The following is a 23,478-nucleotide window of genomic DNA, read 5'->3' as shown; positions in this document are numbered from 1 at the left end:
CAAAATATTAATCTTTATAATGGCAAAAATGTCTGTATAAAAGATAGACTGAGATACCTACTAGAGGAGGAGTGTTATTGTATCTAGCTTGTGAAATATGACATTCAAAGCCAGGTGCAAGTATGCCACCATACAATATTTTAAATTTGAACTTGTCCAGTGAACCTCACAGAGTAGACACTCATCTAGCAGGACCCATGAGTTGGCAGTAAATTCTATCTCTAATATAAGTCCTACAATACTTTTAACATCTCCATCATGGTGGAAAATCATCACCAATACCCCACCCTTCCCTCCTGCTATTTCTTGTTCAGCCCTATAAATAACAATCAATGGTCATACTCCACAGCACAGAGACAATAGCTCTCTTTCAAGACAGTTATTCAGATTGATGTAACAATTATTTCATATGTAATGTCAGTAAAAAATGTCTTAAATATCAAAAAGTATTTTAATTAATGAATGCAGCTTCTCCACACATTACAGAGAGGAGTGAAGCCAATGTACCAACTTCACAGCATACAGTCTCTTTTTTAAACAAAAGAAACAGTGGTTAACTTCTCTCTGCTTTAACCATGGTCTCTGTGCTGAGTTTAGCTGATCACAAATATGAAGACCCCCCCACCCCCAAATACTCCTATGTAACACATATTCCTTTAGTATCCACTTACTCACAGTACAGAAACAATTCATTTTATTCAGTAACGCTACATACCTCAAGGCAGAAAATAAGCACTGTGTTGCTGCACTTCTTAATCTTTTAAGTGCAACTGAGCACACGTCTTCAAACAGAGAGAAATAACAGGGCATCTCATAAGTAAGGCAAAGCCCTGGGTTTATGTCAGGAAAGCAAAGGTTCAAGACATCCCTAGTGTCAAAATCAGTTATAGATAGATGCTTGTAAGACCTGATTTTTTTTTTAAAAATTGTGTAATAATATATGTATAAAAAAAAAGAACCTTAATAACATGGCGACACAATTAACCTTCTCCCTGTACACTTGGACTGTAAAACCTGGGATGTTGTTTTTGTTTTTTTGTAAAATAGACCTCATCAGAATTAGTTATCCCACTCCTCTGCGTGCCTGAATACAAGAACTGCCCCAAAAGATGTTGATCTGAGGTTTCTTTCCACATTTTTTTTCAAAATACCTGTATGAATATTTTCTTTTCATTTAAAAACAAGAGGTAGTAAAAATAAGGCAATCCGAAGTGGCAGGCAATCATAATCTTTGGAGAAAAAGGCACTTTGTTTCCTAAACACCTAAACACAACTTGACCCCACTTCCATGGTAATTTTCTCTCTAGTTTTTCAATGCTATTTACACTTCTCTTGTTGCTCAGAGTGTGTTCCCTTGGATACTTTAAGAGTCTTTTCAACCCTAAACACGTTCTCATCCCCTCGATAAAACATTTCAGGCTCCGTCGATTTTTGCAAAAGTGACCCACTTCATCTAAATCATGTTTAAACACATGGAAAATAACTTGTCTGCAATTCTTCAAAATTTCTTTGCGTGCTGGCATGTTGAGATTCGCTCTCTCTTTTTTTTTTTCCTTGGATACTTTTTTAAAGCATGTAATGTGTCCATGTTAGTTCGGTCTAGCATTGCTTTGAATGTTTTCATAATTTCTCCTGGATCGTTGAGCTGGTTAAAGAGAGACTGTGCCACACTTTATTGTGTGGCTTTTCCAAAACCTCCCTGAAGAGCTGTTAGTCTTTAACAAGTCTGTAGACGTGATACTGAGCCCCGTGTTCACTCGTGGAAACCTCAAAAACAAATGCTATACAGAGCAAGGTTTCCTGTGTGTCGCGATTCGTCACCACCTGAGGAGAAGAACAGTCCATTTAGAAATAAGCCCATAATGATCAGCTGATTTGTGAATAATTAGAAAATCGCAAATATCAACTGATAAACTGGTCTTAATGGGGACATTATGCGTAAATGTAAGGTTAAATGTTGAACTAAGCAGCCATAATTCACTGTATTTTACCTGTAGGATAGTGAAGTTTTCAAGAACACTGTTCATCATGTATTTTTCAGGTAAGTGTTTCAGTTTGTGGATAAAGTTGATCATGTACTCGCACATAGGAGAGCGGTGGATCCTGTAAACACACTTTCCTCCCTCTAGGCGGGCATACTCTGTCTGCAACACACACACAGGCGAGTCAAGAACAGACAACAATGTGCATATAATATTAAACATACTTCTCAGAAAAGACTCAGTTAAAGCACCGGCGTACCTCTACTTTTTCGACAACTTGCTTGCCAAATGAGCAGACTTTGGTTGAAACGGTGATCGTCATGTTCTCAATGCTACTGTATTGACTGCTGACACCATAGAATGAACCTGGACCGTCTGGCATACCGCTGCTGTTCAGATCAGCCTGCAGAGTGCACACATGTCATCATGACAAAAGGCCCTCACATGACATCAACTTTAAATTGCATAAATAAATAAAGATGTGGATGTAAGTTATTCAAAAGAACATTTATTAACCAAAGACAAACGCAGTATAAATGAAGCAACATTCTATGAAATGCATTGCCTCTTATCTTGAAATCATGTAATTTATCACCACATGTAGCATGGTATTGTAAGAAAAAAAAGCAGTTTGCATAATTTCCAATTGTAGAAAACAGAGGCATGATAATATTAAGTGTCAGATTATAATAACAACATACCCAGAACTTTACAAGGAAGAAAGCATTTTGGGGCCCTTTCTCATAAAGCTCTTTGAGCCCACCCTTCTTCTCAGGGAACTTGTCGTAGATCTGCCGAATGTCCACAGCCTCAAGGAGCGGATCGCTGTAGGAGGGATTGGTTTGTCCGATGTGGACAAACAAGTGTTTGCTGTACTATATTGGACAGAGACAGAGGAGATGATAAACGTTGGCTATAGGACTTGATTTAGTACAGGGAGCACGAACAAAAAAAACAACTAAAACACAGCCCTCAAACATCAGCATTAGAGAGAGAGTGAACTATCAGGACAATGTAGATGGGCTTAAATGTATTAATGCCACTACACTTTTAAACAAGTTCTTATTACTCACAAGCTGTTTGGTTGGGATATGGTGCAGACCATATTTAACTCACATTGTCTGGGTCCCTCTGGACCTCCATGAAGGCTGAGTACTCCAGCAGCCTCAGCTTAGAGGAGGCAATGGTCCGATCCTGCCAGACTGGCACTGCAGTAGCGGCTGGTGCAGGAGGTGGCGCCAAGGGCTCATAATCTTCATGTATGCAAACACATATGCATAAGCATTAATATATCACACCCATTTTCCTTTTCTGGTTTCCATTTTTTGATTTATTTTGTTCAAACTTACTTGGTATGGGTTGGTTTACAGAACCTGGTAGGCTCGAGTATGGGGGCTGTGCAAATGGTTTGATACTGAAAAGTAATGAATGAAAGTGAGAAAAAGACTCCAATACCAGATTTTTGTGACACATGGGTACCTCAGTTATGCAGAATTGTTAGTGTATCAGTGTAAGCATGTGTTGCTGCACCAGCTAGGCGTAAGTCCACCTGCTTCATTGCTTAATAGTGATGCAAAACAGCATCATTTAATTGTGCTTTTGCTGACAAATTCATAAAAATGCATACAATTTTTTTGTGTGAACACAAATCATCAAACACTACAAGGATTCATCTACCACATTCCTCTTTTCTTAATAAAATCTTAAGCAGTCTATTGCCTGGTGGTGGTGATGGTGGTTTACATCAGTGCAGAAAACATACAATGCAGTGTAGAAGAGTTAGTACTGCTTTGTGCTCAATGTTGAACCTTGGCTAGGGGGAACTTACGCATGGCTGGTGCGGCCAAGCCCAGGAGTCCTTCCCGGGTTGAAATCTAGAAGCAGCCTGGTGTACAAAAACGTTATTCATTAAACATTCCCTGCAATACCCACCTGATATTAAACCTAACCTCATCAGTGATTCATTTACTTATTCATGCTTTTACTTATCTCTATCACCAATGTCTTACTTCAGAAAGAATACCATGATACCACAAAGTTCCTGTGCGTTCAGTGCAGGGGTTTACTTACTCCTGAGAAGGTCCAGGCTGTCCTGGGATTTGAGCAGGCCAGAACTACAGAGTAAAGAAGAAAATAAAAGTCAGTGCCCATTTGAATCACTTCAAACTGCAATGAAAAACATTAATGCCTTTTAATTGCCAAAAATTGAGTCTCACTCTGGCTGGTGGATACGGGGCCGGAGGCAGTGGTGGAAGATGTTTATTTATTATACTCGGAGAGACGATCTGTGCAGATGACAGCGCTGCCATGTTCTGCAGGGCTTTGTCCTTAGATGCTTGATCCTGCAGGTTGACAGAGAGAAACAAGAGGAGTCAGCCACAAGGTGGCAGCCTAACCTCGGCATAATCCAATGCAGTATGCTATCCTAATGATAATACAAAACAATGACACTGTTTGTGTATGTTTCATAAATGATTAATTAGTCTATTCTAAATAAAGTTAACATTAGCTTAGCTCAACATTCAATCTATTGTAAAGTATCAATACAACATTGTTTTGAAGATGTTTGTTTGAAAGAGCAGCTGTCAGAAGGAAGCAAAGAGAAGTACAGAAAAAAAATCAAGGTCAGTGTGTTATAAGGCTCACCACAGGAAAACAGAATGAAGAGATTCAAGTTGCAAGAGTACACATGGACAATTTAGATTAAAATTTACTATGAGAAACTTGAAACGTAGCATAAAAATGATCCAAATGCAGTCAATTGGTGTCTAAATTACCTGGAGTATTTTTTTTGTAAATTATCATTATTTTGAAAGTACACATTGTTTCTCAATTACAAACATGTCAATTCAGATTTTTGAAATGTACTATTTTCCTCGTTTTCTAATGGCAAAAAGCAATTTAGCCACCAAAATGTGACTTTGCAAGTTAAAGAAATACGCCTCAGAAGCGAGAACCCGAATCAAAGAACGACACCTTATGCCAAGCAAGCAGAACTCTGACTTTTGGCGGAGGTTGGAGGATATTAAACTATTGTAGCAGGATGTGGAGCAATACTGTGCTCAAAGCATGGCTGTTTTCGAAGCATTGCTTCATTGCGGGATTGCAATGGGTTGGGGCGCCATGCCAGCAGAGGGCCATAGCAAAGGGACAGTGCAGTGTTGCTGCCAAACAAAGGGGAGGAGGGAAGCATATTGCACAAGTCAAATTCACTTACCAAATTCATCGCCTGAATCAAAAAAGAGAGAAACCATTAGTACTGTTCAATTCTCAAAGCTATATTGAGGTTAATCTTTTTTTTTGGTGGGCATACGTATAAATCTGAGCGTTCAAATCCAGGCCCATATTTGATTTTGTTTGTATTGTGAAAATAATGAATAACTAACAATTTCAAGTTGTTGTAAATATGTGAGGAAACACAAAGCCAATTCATTATTTCATTGAGGAAAGAATGAATTTGATTTTTTAAAGAGGATATAAAATCTGAGTGCAATTCAAAACATAGGATTATTTGTTTTATTTCGATAACTCAGCAGATATAAAATCTCAAGGAAGTTAAATCCTTATAACTTGTTACTTAATACTTATCGCTGTGCAATATATGAGATGTACAGCGGGTAGACATTTGCAACTCTTACACTTCAGATGTACACTTCACTTAAAGAGTGGCTCGGAAAACCTTTTTTTTCTTTTTTTGTTTCTAGAACTTTGAGTTGGATAAACTCAGAGTCCGCCATGGCTGCCCTCGACCTCTGGGTGTTAACGTTTCAAAACCAAGGCAAAAAGTAAAAATGACCTCATCAATCCTTGCACCGATCAAAAATGCACTCATGATGCATTATAAATCTAAACAACTGAACTAAATATATAATCAGTAGTTGATTTACAAGATAAGTAAATGTTTAATGGGCTTGGTGTAAAGTGTATTAAATCGATTATGATTTTCTTTCTTACATGGACACAGAAGGAAAGAGGGTATCTAATGCTTTCGTGTCAAAACAGAAGAAAATAATCTTTATTCTTATAAATTCTAATAAATTATTCCATGTTAACGTTTTCAAACAGAAAGTGGGCTCCTTGATCCTTTATGTCTTGTCCAAACAAGACAGTAACTTTAAAAGTGTATTATTTTTTCATTAAAATATTCATGTGAGATAATTAGAAGGACTAATAAAGTGACCTCTGTGATACCTGTACAGTTAGTGGAGAATTTGTAGACAAACAAGGGAGGAACAGGGTGAAGATTTCACCATGAAAAGTCTATGTAATCAGAAAAACACATCTCATTTTAAATGGGGTCTTTGTATTCAACATGACCTAGGAGTTTGTAGACAGCTCAGAAATAAAGTCAAAACTTATGAAAGGTGATGCTTGATGCATCTACTTCTTTTTAATTTAGAATACTAGCCACCGTTGGGTGCACTGCACTGAATATAGGATGTCACCACTGACAAAATGAGACTACACAGTTTTTTATTATGTTTTTTAAACAAAAAAAAATCCCTGCTATGAATGCCATTTCCCCCCAGATTAGTCTGTGTTAATTCAAGTTTTGGCTTAGGTTAGGATTCAAAAGATCACAGTATCTTTAGTATTAAGTAGTGTCTGGATATAGTTTTTTACTCATATGTGAAAATGCAAAAAACAACAAAAAGCATAAAGAGTTGAAAGAGGATTTACGAAGTTTGAGAAAAGTCAAAAGGAGGCACAAGATTACAATGGAGGATTATTTTTCTATGTTGACTTTTACAAAAGGCATTACAAAGAAGCACACTCTAGGAGCTCAGGATCTCAGAGACAGTTTTAGGGAAAGAAAAGGTCTCAGAAGAGTACAGTGTGATGCAGCAGCATGACTGGCACAAAGGAAAGATACATAGCGGGAGCAACATGCAGCTAAATGATCTTTCATTCAAATTTCATCAGCTTGTGCAGCATTCATTTCAAGTAGAGGCTAGAGGATGAGATAGAATAATTCAGAGGATGAGATTGAATGCATTCCTACAGCTCAAAATCGTAGTAAAAACTCTCTCTGTCGGTGCATTGTATGCATGGCACAGATGCAATATTATGATGATTTCTAAAGCTTAACTGTTAAACAATAATGCGCATGGCAAGCTTGCATCTACTTATGCAGCCAGAATAAACCTCATCTTAAAGCAAGGACTGATAAATATATTCACAAATTAGCAGGTTAGTGCCAAGCCAAGCATTTACCAGCCCCACAGGCCGCAGTGAAGCGCATACCTTTAGCTTTGACTGGATCTCGCGAGATTTTCTCCGGGCGAGAACCTGCAAGTGGCTAGAAACCTGCACAGAAAAATAGCCAAGAGGAGGAAAGAAGAAAGGAGACAGAGAGAGAAGAGAAGAAAGAGAGAAGCCGTAACCAAAGAGGAAAGAGACGCCCAGTCAGTGTTGCCGGGAGGCAGGCTGGCAGCACCTACCTTTATACCCGCCTGGTATTCACGAACTTTCTTCCGTGCTAACACCTGTATGTGACTAGACACCTAAAGGGGTGTGAAACATCATTTGAGCATAAAAATAACATGCATGCAGATCCATGCACACAGGCCACACATCTATACAAGTGCTGATCCACACACACACACACCTACACACACACCTACACACACACACACCTTTTACAGGATCATGACACACACTAAGAAATCTACACATAAAATAAGAAAGTGGATTTAAAGGACAAAGCCGTTATTTTTTCATATTAAAGTCTAGACAGTTAATTGAATGAACTAATTAATAAAAAATGATAAGTTAAAGGTTTATTTATAAAGACAAAATGTATTTGTTTAATGTTTCAGTTTGATAATTTGTGGTCTATACTATTTTTGTCCAAAATCAAATCAATTGTTAATAATAATAATACAGTAAATTTTAAAACCAGACTTGTCCTCTGAAGTACTCATAATCCACTTTTTTTAAGGAAGCCACCAGACAAAGCTGTTTTGATGATGGATTTTTTTCTACGTCACCCAGTCAGCAGCTGGACCCAAACATTAAAGTCGTAAAAAACTTGATTACCTGTTTTCTTGTCCGGGTTTTGCCTGTTCTCAGCTTGATGTACCTCGCTATTAATTCATTGCGACCTGTAAAAGAGAGACAAAAAAAGTGGGGGCTTATCTTACAGGATGGTAATTGGATTACACTAAGCACAGACAGACAAACAGCAGGTGTCTCCAGAGTCACTTTTAATACAATGACACACAAACTGGCAGACAGATTGAAAAAAAAAATATCATTCAACATTTGGAGATTACTTGCAATATCACAAACTGGACAGAAGGTGGCACTCTTCTCAAGTCTTGATCTCATGTCAAAAGAAAAGTAGTGTGGCATTTCTCAAAGCTCAGAACACTTGTCAGGAGCCACAGAAACACCTCTGTTTCCTATAGGGAGATTTTTTTTAAGCAAATTAGCAAAGAGTACATTTATTTGTTTTATCCCTGGGTTTTCACTAGATTGTTTCACACCTCCTTAAATTCAGCTCACATGGCCCTGAAGCCTAATTACAAAGAGTACTTAAAAACAGAACCGCGTTTTTTTTTTCCCCATGCCATAACATCTACACTCGACATTCTGCACAAACAGGTTGTGCAGAGAACAGGATTCTATTTCGGGCTTTCACTGTCCTCTATATCTACAGTGCAGCGCATGTGATTCATCAAGCCATACCTTTTCAACAAACTGCAGCTGTGGTCATGCAAAAATCATCTCTGGAGTATGAGAAGTGCAAAAAGTGTTATTATGTTGTCTCAGTGGAAAATCAGTCCATCAGTGCTTTCAGTTATCTTCTCTGCCAAGTCACGCTTATTAGGTTTCTGTGGCTGAAAATCGGGCCAGAGGGAGAGGCTGAACTGCCGTATTATTATGAATAATGGCCTTAACTCTGCTAAACTTGCTGACATAAATTTACACCAACAAAAGTGGTCAAGATGCGCCTTCATGAACACACAAAAGACTATGTGTCTAGATGTTCAACAGCTTTCCAGACACATAATGGCAGCAGAAACAAGTCCTGTTTTTTTCACTTTAGCACTTGGCCTCCGGAAGGCCATGGTTAGTGCAATTACCATAAAAGTACTGCAGGCCATCTCCAGTAGGCTTGCAGTACTCACCGTACAAGCCAACCACTCAGTCCGGCAGTCGGCCAGCAGAGCAGAGCTGAACTGTCTGCCGATACTGAGGTAGTCCCTCCCCTTCTGCCCCGGGCCAAGGATGGACACACCCGCTTCAGCGCCTCCGCATTCCTAGCATTCCTCTAAGCCTGTCACATCTGTGCTAGCCAGTCTGATTGGCCTGGGCCCGTGAACACAGCCAGAACTCGGGTGAACACACATATGTTCATATGCACTCCCAGCCCTGGGAGAAGCAGGGGTTAGAGCTGGAGTGAAGGCCATCAGGATGGGGTAAGGGGCAAAAGGGCAGCTGAGAAGGGCAGTAACTCTTGCAGGAAACACAAAGCCATAACTGTCTCTGCCAGCAACTGCCACCTGGCAGTAAAGTAGCCCATTTCCCAAAACAACAGCACCCTGTGACCCCGCAGTCAGCAGACAGCCGCACCTGCTGCCGACCATCCCAACAGAGTGTGGCAAAGAAAGAACAATGACATCAACCCCCACCCAACTGTCACTCTCAATCGCTTCAGCTGGCGAAAAAGCAATGCAGCAACAACAACCCCACAGTTCTGATATGAATATAACCGATATCTCACTGTACATTACTGTGTACTGAAATTAACTTGGTGCTACAGGCTTGACCAAGAAAGATAAGAACTTGAAAGATGTGGATGAGGTGTAACTCGCACACTTTCCGGACTACAAAGAGGTTGAATAAAACTCAACTTTCTGTTATGGTGATGTCAAGATGTTAAGATTTTTGAAACTTCCCACAGTGATGAGCAAAGTAAAGGCTCTGAATTGTGTGGTAAATGATAACCTTTCACCTGTTGGACAGTGAAGTTCTTTAGTTGAGGTGCTGAGAACCAAGTCTTCATTTTGTGGACCTTGGAGGTGTAACTTATTTTGTAAAGAGTTTTTCCTTTTCTTTTTTTCAGATGCACAGCAGCTGAATCATACTGGTAAAGCTTGCAGGGGAAGGCCTGAACAACTAAATGTAGTACCAGGAATTATGTCAACCATCTGAAATGAAAAGCATGACATCCTTTAAAGATGTTACCTACAGCTCATAAGGAAGTGACTTGGTTTTTTTTTCTTTTTTGTTTGTTAGTTTTTTTATTTTAATTGTATATTGCCAATCTCCTTAAATGGGTACGAACTGCACAAGCCAACATTATAGCCCAGTTGTAACTAGATTACATCTAGACACAGGTAAGAAAAATTGGAATTCAAATTGTGGATAGTGATTTTAAGCAAAGGTGATCCTGCACCCTTATTTTAAGCAGGAATAAAAAGGTTCCTGACTATAAAAATATATGGAGGCAGTAGGTGTAATATACTCCGAAAATAAATTAACAAAATAATTCATTCATTAATTTCTTAAAAACATCAAAGCAGTAGCAACAGTGTATGCCAGTAGCTGTTTTGTGCTAATTAATACTTCAGCAAGTTCTTCTTTAGAAAGAATACCCAGAAAGACCGGTTAGATTAGTTGATACTTTTTAAGGATACTACTTCCTTAAAACTGTAAGACATTAAAAAAAAAAAAAGCAACAGAGAATCACTGCGTCTTCAATCCGCACCCGCAGTAGCAACATCTGCTCAGATTTGACACGGTCAGGGGGATCAGAGCGGGAGTAGCACGGACTGCAGGGGATCATGACAGGTGCTTACAAAAACACAGACACACTTGTACAGTGGTATGCAAAGTCTCATTGTCCTCTATTTTCTCTACATTTGGTCTTTCCATCTCTCTTTCCGCCTTTTGAACTGCTTATGACTTTTTTGTTGATTGCTCAACACCCCCTCAGATCGCTGCAGGCTGCCATTCTTAACCTCTTCATTGACAAGACACGCCTATCTTTTTCTTATACTACATTACTGCTGGAATTTTCCACTTACACACCAAGATAGTGAGCAAAAAGGTACTCTCTCTTCACTCACCATAACCCCCACCACCCAGAACCTTTTATACGCCCTTATTATCTTCTCTCCTCCCTTGTCATAACACTGAGGTAATCCAAAATTGCTAACATACTGCTCAGCCATGACTGAAAACATTCCTTACATCTCAGTGAGTAACTGACAGAGAAGCTACATGGCTGCTCAGTCATCATTACAAACCAAAGCTGCCCACCCCCTTTTCTTTTTCTTAAATATGTCCACATACATGCTGTGTTTTGTCAAAGTTGTGCACATGCACCGAACCTGCTGGCAATTCAACATCAGTCCACGAAGGTAGGAACAGACATAAACCCTTGTTTAGCACTCAAATCTTTCTCTACTTTTATTACCCAGAGTGCTCTTTAGTAGTGACAGCTGCAGGTCTAAAAGAGAAAAAGGTGTGTGCTTTGGGTTTGACACACCTGTTGAGGCCAGAAAACGTAGGTGAACAACATGTCAGCACAGCCCCAAGGCCAAACAAGACGGGCAACATTTTTTCCATCTTCTAACGACACTTCCTCTAAATTTACTGTGTGCCATGAGCCAACCATTTCATTTTACCAAGAATAAAGTGCCTGACTCTTGTTTAAATGTTTTATTTTTCATTAATCTGAAAAGATGCATACGATAATCTTTACCTGTAACAAATGAGTTCCTTTAATCTGAACAAATGATCTGAAAAAGCAACCAAAAGGTTTGACATTTTGGTAAATATTTACTTACGAATAAGATGAGATGACTGACTCCCCTCACCTGTCTGTTATAAGGTTATTAATATAACCTTATAAGCTTGCATTGTAGCATTATATGCATTATAGCTTGCATTGAATTTTGTAAACAGGTTGCTTGGTCCTATCCCCAAGTTTTTAAAAAAAATCCACAAACAAGCAGCTCTAAAACTTGTTAAAGACATTAAGTATATTTAAAAAGTTGGAGCATAAAAAATAAAAGTCAAGTATGGGGGTCATAAAACCATTAAAGTTTGCTTTTATAGGGGCACGAATTAGCTACTTGACTTTGAGACAGTGACCTCTGAGTCTAAAACATAACCAACCTCATTGGTGTTCAATTTTTCAATTGTAGTGTATTGCATTTTACTTCCTGCATTGAATGCAAGCAGAATCAAGCCAATTAATTAAATAATAGCAACTTAGGGTAATAAAACTTTAGTGGCAATGTGTCGTCTTTGAGCAATATTTTTTTCTCTCTTGGACACTGTACTTGGAGAATGACTTTTACGGCGCCCTACAGCTGCTAAAACACCAGTTTACACAGAAAACCTTAAATTTTAATCAGAACCATTTACCATTTACTCTTTTAATTTAAAGCTTTTAATTTCATGGTTGTGCAAGGGGCAAATTGTGTGTGCCACACCTTCTTCTAAAAATGCCCCTATACATTCTGTTATTAGCATTAATTAATTTCTTTTTACCTCTTACAAAACTGCTACAATCACTTCTGTTGCACTACGTAAGATCAAAACCAACTTAACAACAATACAATACAATATAGTAAGAAGAGGCTATTTTGAACTGGACTCATGTCGGTTGACAATTCCGGAGCTGTGACAGAATGAATATATTAGGGGTGCAACAATACACAAAATTCACGGTTCGGTTAGATACTTTGATGTCAAGGTTCGATATTTTTTCGATACAAAAGAATGTTCATGCTTTTTTAATTTGTCATATATTTTAACTCAAAAGTAGTTTTTAAATTTAATGTTGCTGAAACAACAAAATAAAAATAAAAAAATCTATCTGATCGAGGAATCACTCATCTTTGGAAAAGAGAGTTTATTACAGAGAAATGGCTCTTTCCAAAATAAAAGCTATACTATCCGCTTCTTCTGGGCTATATTCTCAGCAGCATATTAAAATATCAGGTCCCCATAAGGAGAATCTTGTGCTAACAGCTGTCTAAATGGCTCAGGTAAAGTTTGTAGCATGGGTGCTTGTTGTTTTTGTCGGCTTCTACTTGTCTTTGCACTAGGATGATGTCGGCGTAAATGTGCAGTCATATTCATTGTGTTCCCACTAGTGCTGTCAGCGTTAATCTGAAATGACGTTAACGCAACAACACGGAAAATCTCCGTTAACGAGTTACCGCGGATCGCCCTGTGCAGCAAACTGGGCTAACGCAGTAGTTCCCACCCATGTAGGGTTGCCAACTCCCTGAAAAATAAATAAGGGACACCTCGTGGCCAGGGCCGGGCGACCCAGTTGTCTTCACCCTTCCCAGTGTGGTGAATTTTCTAGCTCTTTTTTTGTGTGTGAAATTATTTTTTTAACCATTTGACTTGAAGTTGATTTAAGTAGATGCATATTCTATTCTTTGTGATATGAACACATGGGAAACAAATGATCATTTAGCCATTTATTTTTAGCTCAAAATGACAACATTAACAGTAAAACAGGTCTCTTTCTTAAACAGAAGCCTGTCATGCTTAACTTTTGAGAATATAAGTAAATCTTTCTTTAAAAGCACTCTGTCCTGCTTAACTTAAAATAATAGAAAACAATAGAAAGAAAAATATTCTTGTAACAGTGCACATTTAGTGCATTTAGTACAATCGGCTTCAGTTGAAATATTATTTCAGCTTTTCTAATGCTAATCAGCTGCTCCTGTTTGTAAACCCGCTTGTTCCCATGATTACGCATCTTAACTCATCATCATTATTCATCTATGTATTACTTTTATGTATTAGTCATCAATTTGTTGTAATCATCTATCCTTGCAGTTGTTTATTACACAAAATAAATTATATTATCACACTTCTGGCCACATAGCGCTGATATTCATTGCACATGCCCATATTAACTTTTTCCAGCCAGGTGTTTTCCTTTTCCCATTCTTCCCTTTCTCTGAGGGGAACAAACATTGCTGCTCTAGTGCTGGGCTCACACTGTGCGATTTTTGGCCCATTTTGAGCCGATTTTTGAGTGATCGGACCGATTTTGGCCTTCATCGTGCGTCGTGTAGTATACGTGGGGTAACGAGAAGTGATTAACACCTCACGACCAGCTCCCGATCATCAATCGCTCGTGAGGGTGTCACCACAGGCGCTCACACTGCTCACGCGCAAACGTAAACGTTGGTGAAAAAGACGTTGCAGCACGGCTGTGCAGCGTGTGATCTGGACACAAGCGATGGAGGCACAACTTGTAGAACTTTGGAAAGCTCATCCGAGCCTTTTCGATGTGGCATCACAAAATTATCACGACCACAACAACCGTGAAAATAGTTGGATTTACACTGCTGCTCAATCACAGCTGCCTGATCAATGTTTTTCATTAGCAATTTAGCAAAGTTGATGGTGGTGTGTGTGTCTGTGTGAGTGAAAGACAGAGAGAGCGAGCGACAGATTTTCTGTTATAACCTTCATGTTATGGAGGCACAGTGTGAGCACTCAGGTCGCATCAGAGCATCGGGCGGTATAGTGTGAGAGTACATCGTGACATACGAACTTCTAACCCCTGCGAGTCAATCGTGCAGTTTGAGCAGGAGCTGAATAACGTGACTGAAAAAAATCGCACAGTGTCTGCCCAGCTTTAGGTGTACTGTCGTCCGAGACTTGCACCGCAGAGTCGGCGTTTGTTCCCCTGTTGGCCATGCTTCTTGTTGTGGTCATCTGTTGTCTTCCGGTATTTTCTCCGCAAGCGACCTTTCCTCGACCAATGAGATGAGCGGTAATCTGAATTGTCATACTCGAATTGTCATAAGTGTGCTGTCAGCTCATTGGTCACAAAGCAGGAGAGGGGCTGGGAATTATGTTTTCAAACAAAGTGTTAATTCCATAAACATTTATAGACTACTTTTGATTCTCACTGTATTACGGGACAAAGTGCGTCCCTTATTAGCTCAATACGGGACATGTACTTTTGTTTCGAAATACGGGACGATTCCGTATTTTAAGGGACGGTTGGCAACCCTACACCCATGTAATTGAGCATTGCGTGACACATCCGACATACTGTTTTACTTTTGTCCATGACTCGCTTACTTTCAGGGTCATACTTCACATGAAGACCAAAATAGTTCCAAAGGCCAGATCTGAATGAGGGCGGGGGAGGTTCAATTTGCCAAGTTGCAACTAGCTTAGTTTCTGTCTTGCTAGCTTGAGCTGCGCTCAGTGGATCTGCACTCGACAGTGCAGCCTAGGCGGAGTAGTCGAACGCAGATCCACTGAGCTCTCAACACAGACAGCGTTGTCAGAAGAAAAGTTGATAAAATAAATTTAAAATTTTGTATTGTTCGATATATATGCCTACCGAACTGAAAGCACTGTATCAAACGGTTCAATATCGATATGAGTATCGTTGCACCCCTAATATATATATATATATATATATATATATATATATATATATATATATATATATATATATATATATATATATATATATATATATATATATAGAGAGAGAGAGAGAGAGAGAGAGAGAGAGAGAGAGAGAGAGAGAGAGAGAGAGATTTACTTTTTAACATTATGAATCTGATTGTTAGCACATGATTTAATAAAACTTATTGTTGGGCTTATTTGAACTTTCTGTCACCCCTGAGCTATGTAAGTGACTGGAAATGGCACTGGGAAGTCTAGACAGGCTTGTGGAGCAGTGAACACATGAGTATAAAGTAGTCTTTTCTTGCGAATGGAAAGTTGCAAAGGTTTCCCAGCAAATAAAAATCCTGGAAGAAAAAATGGAATTCCCAATGGGAGGGATGACTTGCCTGCTTTTGGAGGCCATTGGAGTCTGAGACTGCTAGGTAGACAGTCTTAGATACAGTGCAATCGTTAACATTCCCCTAACCTCACGTCAGGGCAGCTTTTAGATGTCTGAGGTAATCACCTTGTGAGAAGGCTTCTTCTGGGGGCATTCCTTGGCTCTCCCAGCAGAGCCTCAGATGACTTATTGTAAAAGGAGAGGGTGTTTAATGCTCTAGAAAAAAAAGGGCTTCTAAAAGGGGTCTTGACAGTTTGTTGCTGAAGGGGCAGGTTTGTGCAAAGCCTGCTTCTTTGTTGGTGTTCTCATGACAAATGTATGGAAGGGAAGACACAGCACTGCACAGCTAAAGTGGAATAAAAATTTACTTGGGTAAATTTGAAAATGCTTCAAAAGTTTATGTGTGTGCAAAAGTCAAAGCATGTTCTAAACTAGCTCTGGCACCTAGTAGAAATATGTCACAATATTTTTCCCATTATATCATATGTATATGTTTATGCATGATATTCAAATCTGCCAGAATAAAAAGTTGATAGATCTTATTTGATTTCATATAAAAATTAAAAATATAAATCGCATATAAAATTAAATCGCATTGGATAAAACCCAACCAATCTTGTTGTCAACCAGTACTAACCTGTCATAAGTGTATCAGCATAGGTGTATCCTGTGCGCTAGACACCTACATAAAAATTTAGATCTTTGGGATAATTTGTGCCATCACATAGTGAGAGCAAACTGAACTACATTATTTACACTATATGTATATGTCATTTATTTGTTAAATCCATGCTAAAATGTTCCTTTTTTCGGGCGGATTAATCTGTAACCGTATTTAGCGTATCAGCAAAACCATAAAATATTCAATTTAAAATTATCCAAAAGAAAAGCAGTATGTCAGAAATATTTGATAAACTAATTATTAGAAATTCATCTACGCAAACAAAAATTTTAATAAGTTTTGAGTAATCGTTTAATCCACCACGCGTTTCATGACTACTTTGTTCCTTAAGGCAGGTTGAGAGTAACAACAGAAGCTGCAGCAGTGGCTGAGTAATCTCAGGTATGTGCTGTCCTTGAATATCCGAATCTGCTGAACAAATGAGGATAAGATTCCATCTTGGTTGAATCATGCCAAAAGAATCCCATCTGACGTCAAGCAAATAAAAGCCACACAAGAAACAAACACCGATGCTTCTAAGATACACAGTCCCTCTGACATTTTGATGGCCATGATTGATGGTTTTTATGGTTGCACTGAAGCTACAATAAGTTTAAACTTTTAGAGCCTTGATGGACATTAATTAAAGGGCAGGAAATTCTTACTAAGCACAAGGGGGCTGAGTTACAATGCTGAAAAAAATATCACTGCAACTTAGCAAAATCAAAAAGAGGGCACAGCAAGTACAAACGTAAAAAAACCAGCTTGATTTCTCGCATTCAACATTTATGGCTCTTCAGCTACATTTCCAAGATAAAATAATAAAATCTCATTAAGAAAACAGTCTCGACATTAGGAATGGGAGAGTACGATCAAAATAATCAAAGACAAGTGTGTTAAATTTCCCACACCTGCATGCGAGTGAGTCTACGGAAGGCCTTGCCAACATATCCATCTGGAGCGTTTCAGGACATTAGGGGCTCAACACCTGCAATTTAATGGACACGCTGCAGGAAACAGCGCAACTATTCCGAAACCATATGGATGTTTAAACTCTTCGGCAGAACAGCAGGCCAATGTGATGTTTTTGTTCTGAGTCTCGATTCATGCTGGGCTAATTATTGCTAATTTAACTGAGCCATCCTGCATCAAACGCAACAGTTCTCCTGAAAACCAGCTTTAACCGGTTACCTAAAGGCAAAATTCTCCCAGTGATACCAGTGTGTTTAAGAAAAAAAAAAAGTATATAAGATGTTGTTCAGAGATAAAAAGAAGACAAAGAGGTTGTGTGTCTAACAACATAATGTCGAGAAGGACAGGTTGTGAAATAGTAGGAGGGGAAAAAAAAACCCCAAAGCAATAAAAACACTCTGAAGAAAAAGACAGGTGTAAATCAATGGGAGAGCAGCCGATTTGCTCTCAGGACAGCAATAACCAGCTCTGAGAGTGCTGGTACGACTGGAAGAACCTGCCCCTGGGTCACAGCACAACAGGTACAGACTTGTTAAAGAGAGCTCTGAGTGGAAAGAAAACATTCTGTAGCAAAGTTTTGAGCGCAAAAAGAAGAAAAGTATTTTTCTCATTTCTTTTCAGGAAAGTATTACCAGTGTTTGTTTTCTTTTAGCCACAAGTCTCTGTGGAATGAATGTTTTTCTCATTTTCGTGCATTCATTATGGAGTGGATTTCCATGTAATTGTTGTTCTTTTGTTACTCTGGCAGTTATCCAGTGAACTCACCATACATCTTTCCCTCATCTGACAAGATGATTTTCCTCCTTCCACAGGGAGGGTAGATGGCGAGGGCCTCCTGGAAGCTCTGCTCAATGTCTGGGGACCACACACCCTCGGCATCCCCGTCCATGGTCTTGTCTTCATTGTCCCCGTCCAGCCCATCTTCTGGGCTACCGTTGGCACTCCACTCGTTGGACGCAATTGTGGCGGCTCCACCTGGGCCCAACCCTGAGCCCCGGTATCAAAGGATCTGTAGGTGATCTGTTGAATACAGTTGCATAAACATTTTTAAAAGTCCCATACTGATCGCAATTTTTATGATCATCACCAGAGCACAACCCAACAAACAGTGTTTTTCACCCAAACAGCAAGTTAAAGGGTCTGAGGAAATGTAGAAACAGTTTATCGTTAGTCCAGCGTTATTTGGAAACGCTCATTGAAAAAGTATTGTCTGTTTTGCCAAATCCATAATTTAACCCTTATTTGTTGCCAAAAAAGAATATAAAACAAATCAGTGAAGCACAATGTTTCACTTCAGTTCCTATTACTATTATAATTATTATTACTATTATATATTTTTTCTCCAGTAAAACCTCACCTAGTAGAATTTACAGATGTTGCCATAGTAGAAGTTTGATCTTCTACTAGATCAAAGCCATTGTTTACACAATGGCATCCATGCTGGTCCCAGCTTTACACTTAAATGTCCAAATTAAGCAAAGGTACAGGACATGTGGCATTATCTGGCAACACACATAAAATGTCCAACATAAAATGGTCTTATTTTTGTGCGGAGGTCATGAATTTGATGGACTCGCTGTGATATGTGCTAAGCAGCAGGCAAATGGGTCAGGAGTGAACAACTGTCTTACATTGTTCTTAGAGTTTATGAAGCAACACTGCTGAGCTTCAAAAAAAATAAATTTTGACTTGATGCCTTCTATGAACAGACACCAGATAACCTTGAGGAGATATCTAGTAAAACTCAATCAATTCAGTTAAATCTAAGACAACTCAAATTTGACTCAAATCTCAAATTTGTCTTTTTTCTTTGAAATCCTCACAACTGGAAACATTTGACTTGAGCAAAGAAGATCTCCTTGAAAAAGGAATGTTGTTCATCTATACAGCCACTACCTTCTTTGACGTTTTTTTTTTTTATTGCAGTCATTAAATTTGCAAGAATAAACAATGCAACCCGTAATCATTATGATAATTTCCTTGATTTTATGTCTCTGAAATGGCCAAATGAATTCAAGATATTCCATAAAACGAAGTTTAAAGACCTCACTAATCAGCGCTGGCCTCAAAGAATTCTTGTGGTCTGGGAACTGTGTTCCAGTGTGGTTGGCTTATGGCTGACTGCAGGCATGGCTCTTAAGTATTTTTCAAGCTGCCTTTTCAGCATTGTATTGTTTCTAAAATGGAAGTCTATGAGGTAACCATTATCCTCCCAGGATGCTTATGTTTCTGCTTCAGCATTTCTGCAGATACTGACAAAAATAAAGTATAATGGATAAATACAGACCCCAGCCAATTCTTTTTTTCATTACTGACCATTATTTTACGAGGTTTAGAAATGCAGGATATCATAATAGCATAAAAATCAACCCATAACATTTCTATTCTCAGGTGAAAATATAAATGAGTAACAATAGTGAATAAAACCCCTGTTTGTAATGGCAGTTTTACAGCCAAGACATTTATAACATCCTCTCTATATTGCAAGGTAAAGAAACTACAACTTCACAAATGGAAACAACGGTACAACACACTACGAGGAACTTGATGAGACAAGAGAGAATAAACTCCCTTTTAACAAGAAGAAACTTAAATATAAATGTAAAAAAAAATAATACTATACATACACTATAATGTATGAAATTCATCATTCATGAGCACAGGAATCTCTCCTAGGCTTTCTTTTTCCATGCTTTTCATCAGTACGTAGAACAACACACACACACTTTACAATTACTGTAGCTATAACAAAATGCCTGATGGTGAAAAGCAGAGGCGAAGGATTAGTGATGCTTTCATTCCCTTCCCATCATCATTTAAAAGGAATTACAAAAGATCAAAGGTGAATAGAGTATGGCAATACTGTTCCTGCAGTGAAATTCTACCACAAGCAACATGCAACATTAATTTTGACACTGAACCAAAGCGAGAGTTTGAGAAATATCCACAAGTCAAGCTGCTAATTTTAGCTGAGAGGGTCCTGGTTACGGTGGACCCTTTGAGACAGGGTCACGGTGTTAAAACTCAACACTGAAACTGAGCACTCATCAACAGCTCAAATGATCTCAGTCCTCACGAATCACTGGGCTGGACTGCTCCCAGTGACTGCTAGAGTTGGGGTTAGTTTAATTATAATCTATCCAGCCAATTTGTGGGGGGGGGGCAAAATTGTGATACTTTACTGATAAATAAGAATCAAAAATGTGTGCAAGTAAACAATTAGAAAGCCCTGCACTGACTTGTGTAAAACCATTTCATAAACTATGAATTGCCATTTAATTACTTATGTAGAAAAGAAAAAAATCTGGTTTTAACTTCTAAAAAGTGATGATTTCTTACATTTTGCACTGCTAAAGAAACAAAACAAGAAGTGGAAAACAAACCAACAATAAAAAAAGTTTGGGCCTACAATGTCATGTGGGTAGATAAATTAAGACATTGGGAAATGCTCGTTATGGTTTCCAACAGCAAAATATGATGATTTCAAGTGCAATGTTTTATTTCACCAACATCTCAAAACCCTAAAATAATCAATCTACTATAATACATGGCATATTCTAGCATCACATCTTTACATTTTAGAAGCTAAAACCATAAAATGTGTAGGCAGACTGAAACAACCACAAGAGTTTCGCCAGTGCGATTTTTACTTTGTTGTCACGCTGTCCGCATTGGAACAAATTAAAAACTAAACCAGCACAAAAGGTACACTTCTACAAACAATAATGCAATCTTCAATACATGTCTATCTCAATCTCAAGTATAGCATATGGTGGTCATATAGCTTGGTGTGAAGATGTCTTTCAAAGTATGTCATTAATGTGTGCGCAGGTGCTGCGGGGTAACGGGCTCAGTAAAGCCGAGACCGTAATCATAGGCTGATGGCACAGTTAGGGAGGCGTGGAGGGAGAGGTGGCTGCTGTTGTTTATCTCCAATTATAGCAGAGAAAACACTGCGAACCTCCTCTGCACTGTGAGCAGTGAAGAGCCGCAAACAGCGCTCAATGTAACATCAGATCCGACGACCTCAATGGAGCTCCAAGTGCTCACAAGAGCGTGTTCAAGTGAGGTGCTGCAAAAGAGAGGCTCTTCACTAAGAGAGGGGCCTGAATTCCAGACATGTCCTTATTAAGAAAGGGCTGCGAGTGCTCACTGTTTCTCCTCCTGCCTCCCTTGTGTCAACCCAGCACCCTCCCCTCCCTCCCCTCCAACGAGCACTCAGAACGTCTTTACCCAAATAAGGACAGGAGACCAGGGGATGCATGTATGGGAGGAGGAGTGGGTGGTGGGTGGGTGGTTTGGATGGTAGGTTTAGAGCAGAGGGGGAAAAGGGGTGTGTATGGGGGGTGGGGGGGGACTAGGGGGGGACTTTGGAGGGGGGAAGGGGGGTCCAATTTAGGCGTCCACTTTGGAGTCTGGAAAACAGTGGGATTGTTCCAGCTGGAATGCAACATCAGCAGTGAACACGCTCCCACTTTGTGACGCTCAGAGCTCAGACTAGAGGGAGGGCATTGTCAGTGGAGCAATTTTTCAATACATCTCCGAGTGGAGTCACGGGATTTAAGTCAGGACAATGGCCCCGACATCATGATAAATGTTGGACGGACAGTCTTATGGACTCAAACGCAACAGCTAGTTTCATACTTGTAGAGAGCTCCAATTAAATGAGTCAGCATGAGGAGGTTTGGGATTTAGTTGTCCAACATGATTTACTCCCAAAATACCAGTAAAGCAGTTGTAATTAACATACTGATTCAATTAGAAGATCTCTCACCAATGCACTGTAATGTCCCTTCGAGCCAGTTTGGGTGAGAAACTCCACAGCATAGTAACAACTTGCAATGATTAAAATACAAACAGTCCTCAGTGTTGATAGAAAAAATAAATCAGTTGACTGATGTTGAGTGGCATTAACTGAATGAGCATGTTCGATGAGCAATAAGTACTTGTGAAGCAAAGGTGATAGAAAATCCTCAGTTCCTCATTCTCTACTCGAATAATTTACAGTTCTTTTTCCTGTTACATGAGATTTAAAAAGGAATATCCTTAATGTTTTGGGCTTGAAATTAAATACAAATTAAAGTGAATGACATCATTCTGGTTTTGCACACCAAACACAGCCTTAACTGAAATGGAACTCCCAACAACAGCAGCCTCCTCTAGCAGGAGAACGCACCTTGCAGTGTGGCAGGAGCAGCTCAAGGAAAGCAATAAAGTCCTCATGCCTTTTACCAGGCCTCTAAATTCCCAGATCCCAATCCAGTAAGCATCTGCATGTTACACAAGCCCGATCCATGGAGGTACCACTTGCACCCCACATGTCCTAAAGGATCACCTACTTCTGTCCTAGTACCAGTAACTGCAGGACTATCATCAAAAGGTCCTACATCGATAATAGGTCAGAGCTATTTGGGTGGCAAGCTTGCCATTTTAATATCATGGCCTAATTAACATTTTACTTAAGAATGAATCAATTGTATTGTGTGAGACAAAAATGAGACAGTGGTCACTTTCATGAGTAAACCATAGTATGAAATATAAATCTTATAAGGGTGATTTTTGTTTCTTTTCCATTCAGCTTAGACAATTGTGACACACTTTGGCTCATTTTAATTTGCTGACATTTTATAGCACAATTGAGAAACTGTTATGGAACTGATACTGATAATAACCAGCAGCTCCCATGTACAAAACTGTGTGTAAGACTTTTAGATCTTTTGCCAGATGGAAACACTTTTTTTTTTTAAATGTGCCCTGGTTGGATGACACACTGCTCTCACATTTTACATAAAAATCAGGGACACACCTCCCCTCCCTCTGTCTGGGAGTCAGGCCATGGGACTCTGAGACCAACATGCTACAGAATTCCAATGTGCAGCAGGAATGTAAATAACACTGCAAAGCTATGTGGCTCGCACAGTCACTGAAACAGCACCATTCATGCACCAGAATCCCTCTACCCATTTTCCCAGTCCTGTACCCAGCGATCACATTACATTCTGTTTTCAGCAATCGGCTTATCTCTGCTCCGGCTCCATCTACGAACTGACCGGAGTTTGTTG

At 39.2% G+C, this 23,478-nt stretch overlaps 1 protein-coding gene across 9 annotated transcripts in view; it reads right to left on the bottom strand.

Moving 5' to 3' along the window:
* Nucleotides 1-1,162: 1,162 nt before the first annotated feature.
* tead3b (TEA domain family member 3 b) overlaps nucleotides 1,163-23,478 on the bottom strand; it is a 29,834-nt gene continuing 7,518 nt past the window's right edge. The window contains exons 3-16 of one of the 9 annotated variants that reach the window (XM_026166992.2): nucleotides 18,182-18,436; nucleotides 8,022-8,086; nucleotides 7,424-7,486; nucleotides 7,227-7,289; nucleotides 5,200-5,211; nucleotides 4,199-4,324; nucleotides 4,053-4,096; nucleotides 3,811-3,867; nucleotides 3,332-3,396; nucleotides 3,099-3,235; nucleotides 2,684-2,857; nucleotides 2,242-2,385; nucleotides 1,992-2,144; nucleotides 1,163-1,824 (exon numbers count right to left, since the gene is read on the bottom strand). In XM_026166992.2, the coding sequence (XP_026022777.1) occupies nucleotides 1,711-1,824; nucleotides 1,992-2,144; nucleotides 2,242-2,385; nucleotides 2,684-2,857; nucleotides 3,099-3,235; nucleotides 3,332-3,396; nucleotides 3,811-3,867; nucleotides 4,053-4,096; nucleotides 4,199-4,324; nucleotides 5,200-5,211; nucleotides 7,227-7,289; nucleotides 7,424-7,486; nucleotides 8,022-8,086; nucleotides 18,182-18,305 (1,341 nt within the window). In that variant the 5' untranslated portion in view covers nucleotides 18,306-18,436 and the 3' untranslated portion in view covers nucleotides 1,163-1,710. Of the gene's footprint in view, nucleotides 1,825-1,991; nucleotides 2,145-2,241; nucleotides 2,386-2,683; nucleotides 2,858-3,098; nucleotides 3,236-3,331; nucleotides 3,397-3,810; nucleotides 3,868-4,052; nucleotides 4,097-4,198; nucleotides 4,325-5,199; nucleotides 5,212-7,226; nucleotides 7,290-7,423; nucleotides 7,487-8,021; nucleotides 8,087-18,181; nucleotides 18,437-23,478 lie in introns of those variants that run through there. The other 8 variants (XM_026166994.2, XM_026166993.2, XM_026166996.2 and 5 more) reach the window with 8 other exon arrangements.

The sequence above is a fragment of the Astatotilapia calliptera genome, chromosome 5 (genome assembly GCF_964374335.1).
Source record: "Astatotilapia calliptera chromosome 5, fAstCal68.1, whole genome shotgun sequence".
NCBI lineage: Eukaryota > Metazoa > Chordata > Actinopteri > Cichliformes > Cichlidae > Astatotilapia > Astatotilapia calliptera.
Note: the sequence above shows the minus strand (reverse complement) of the source record. Positions and strands in the feature narration are given on the sequence as shown.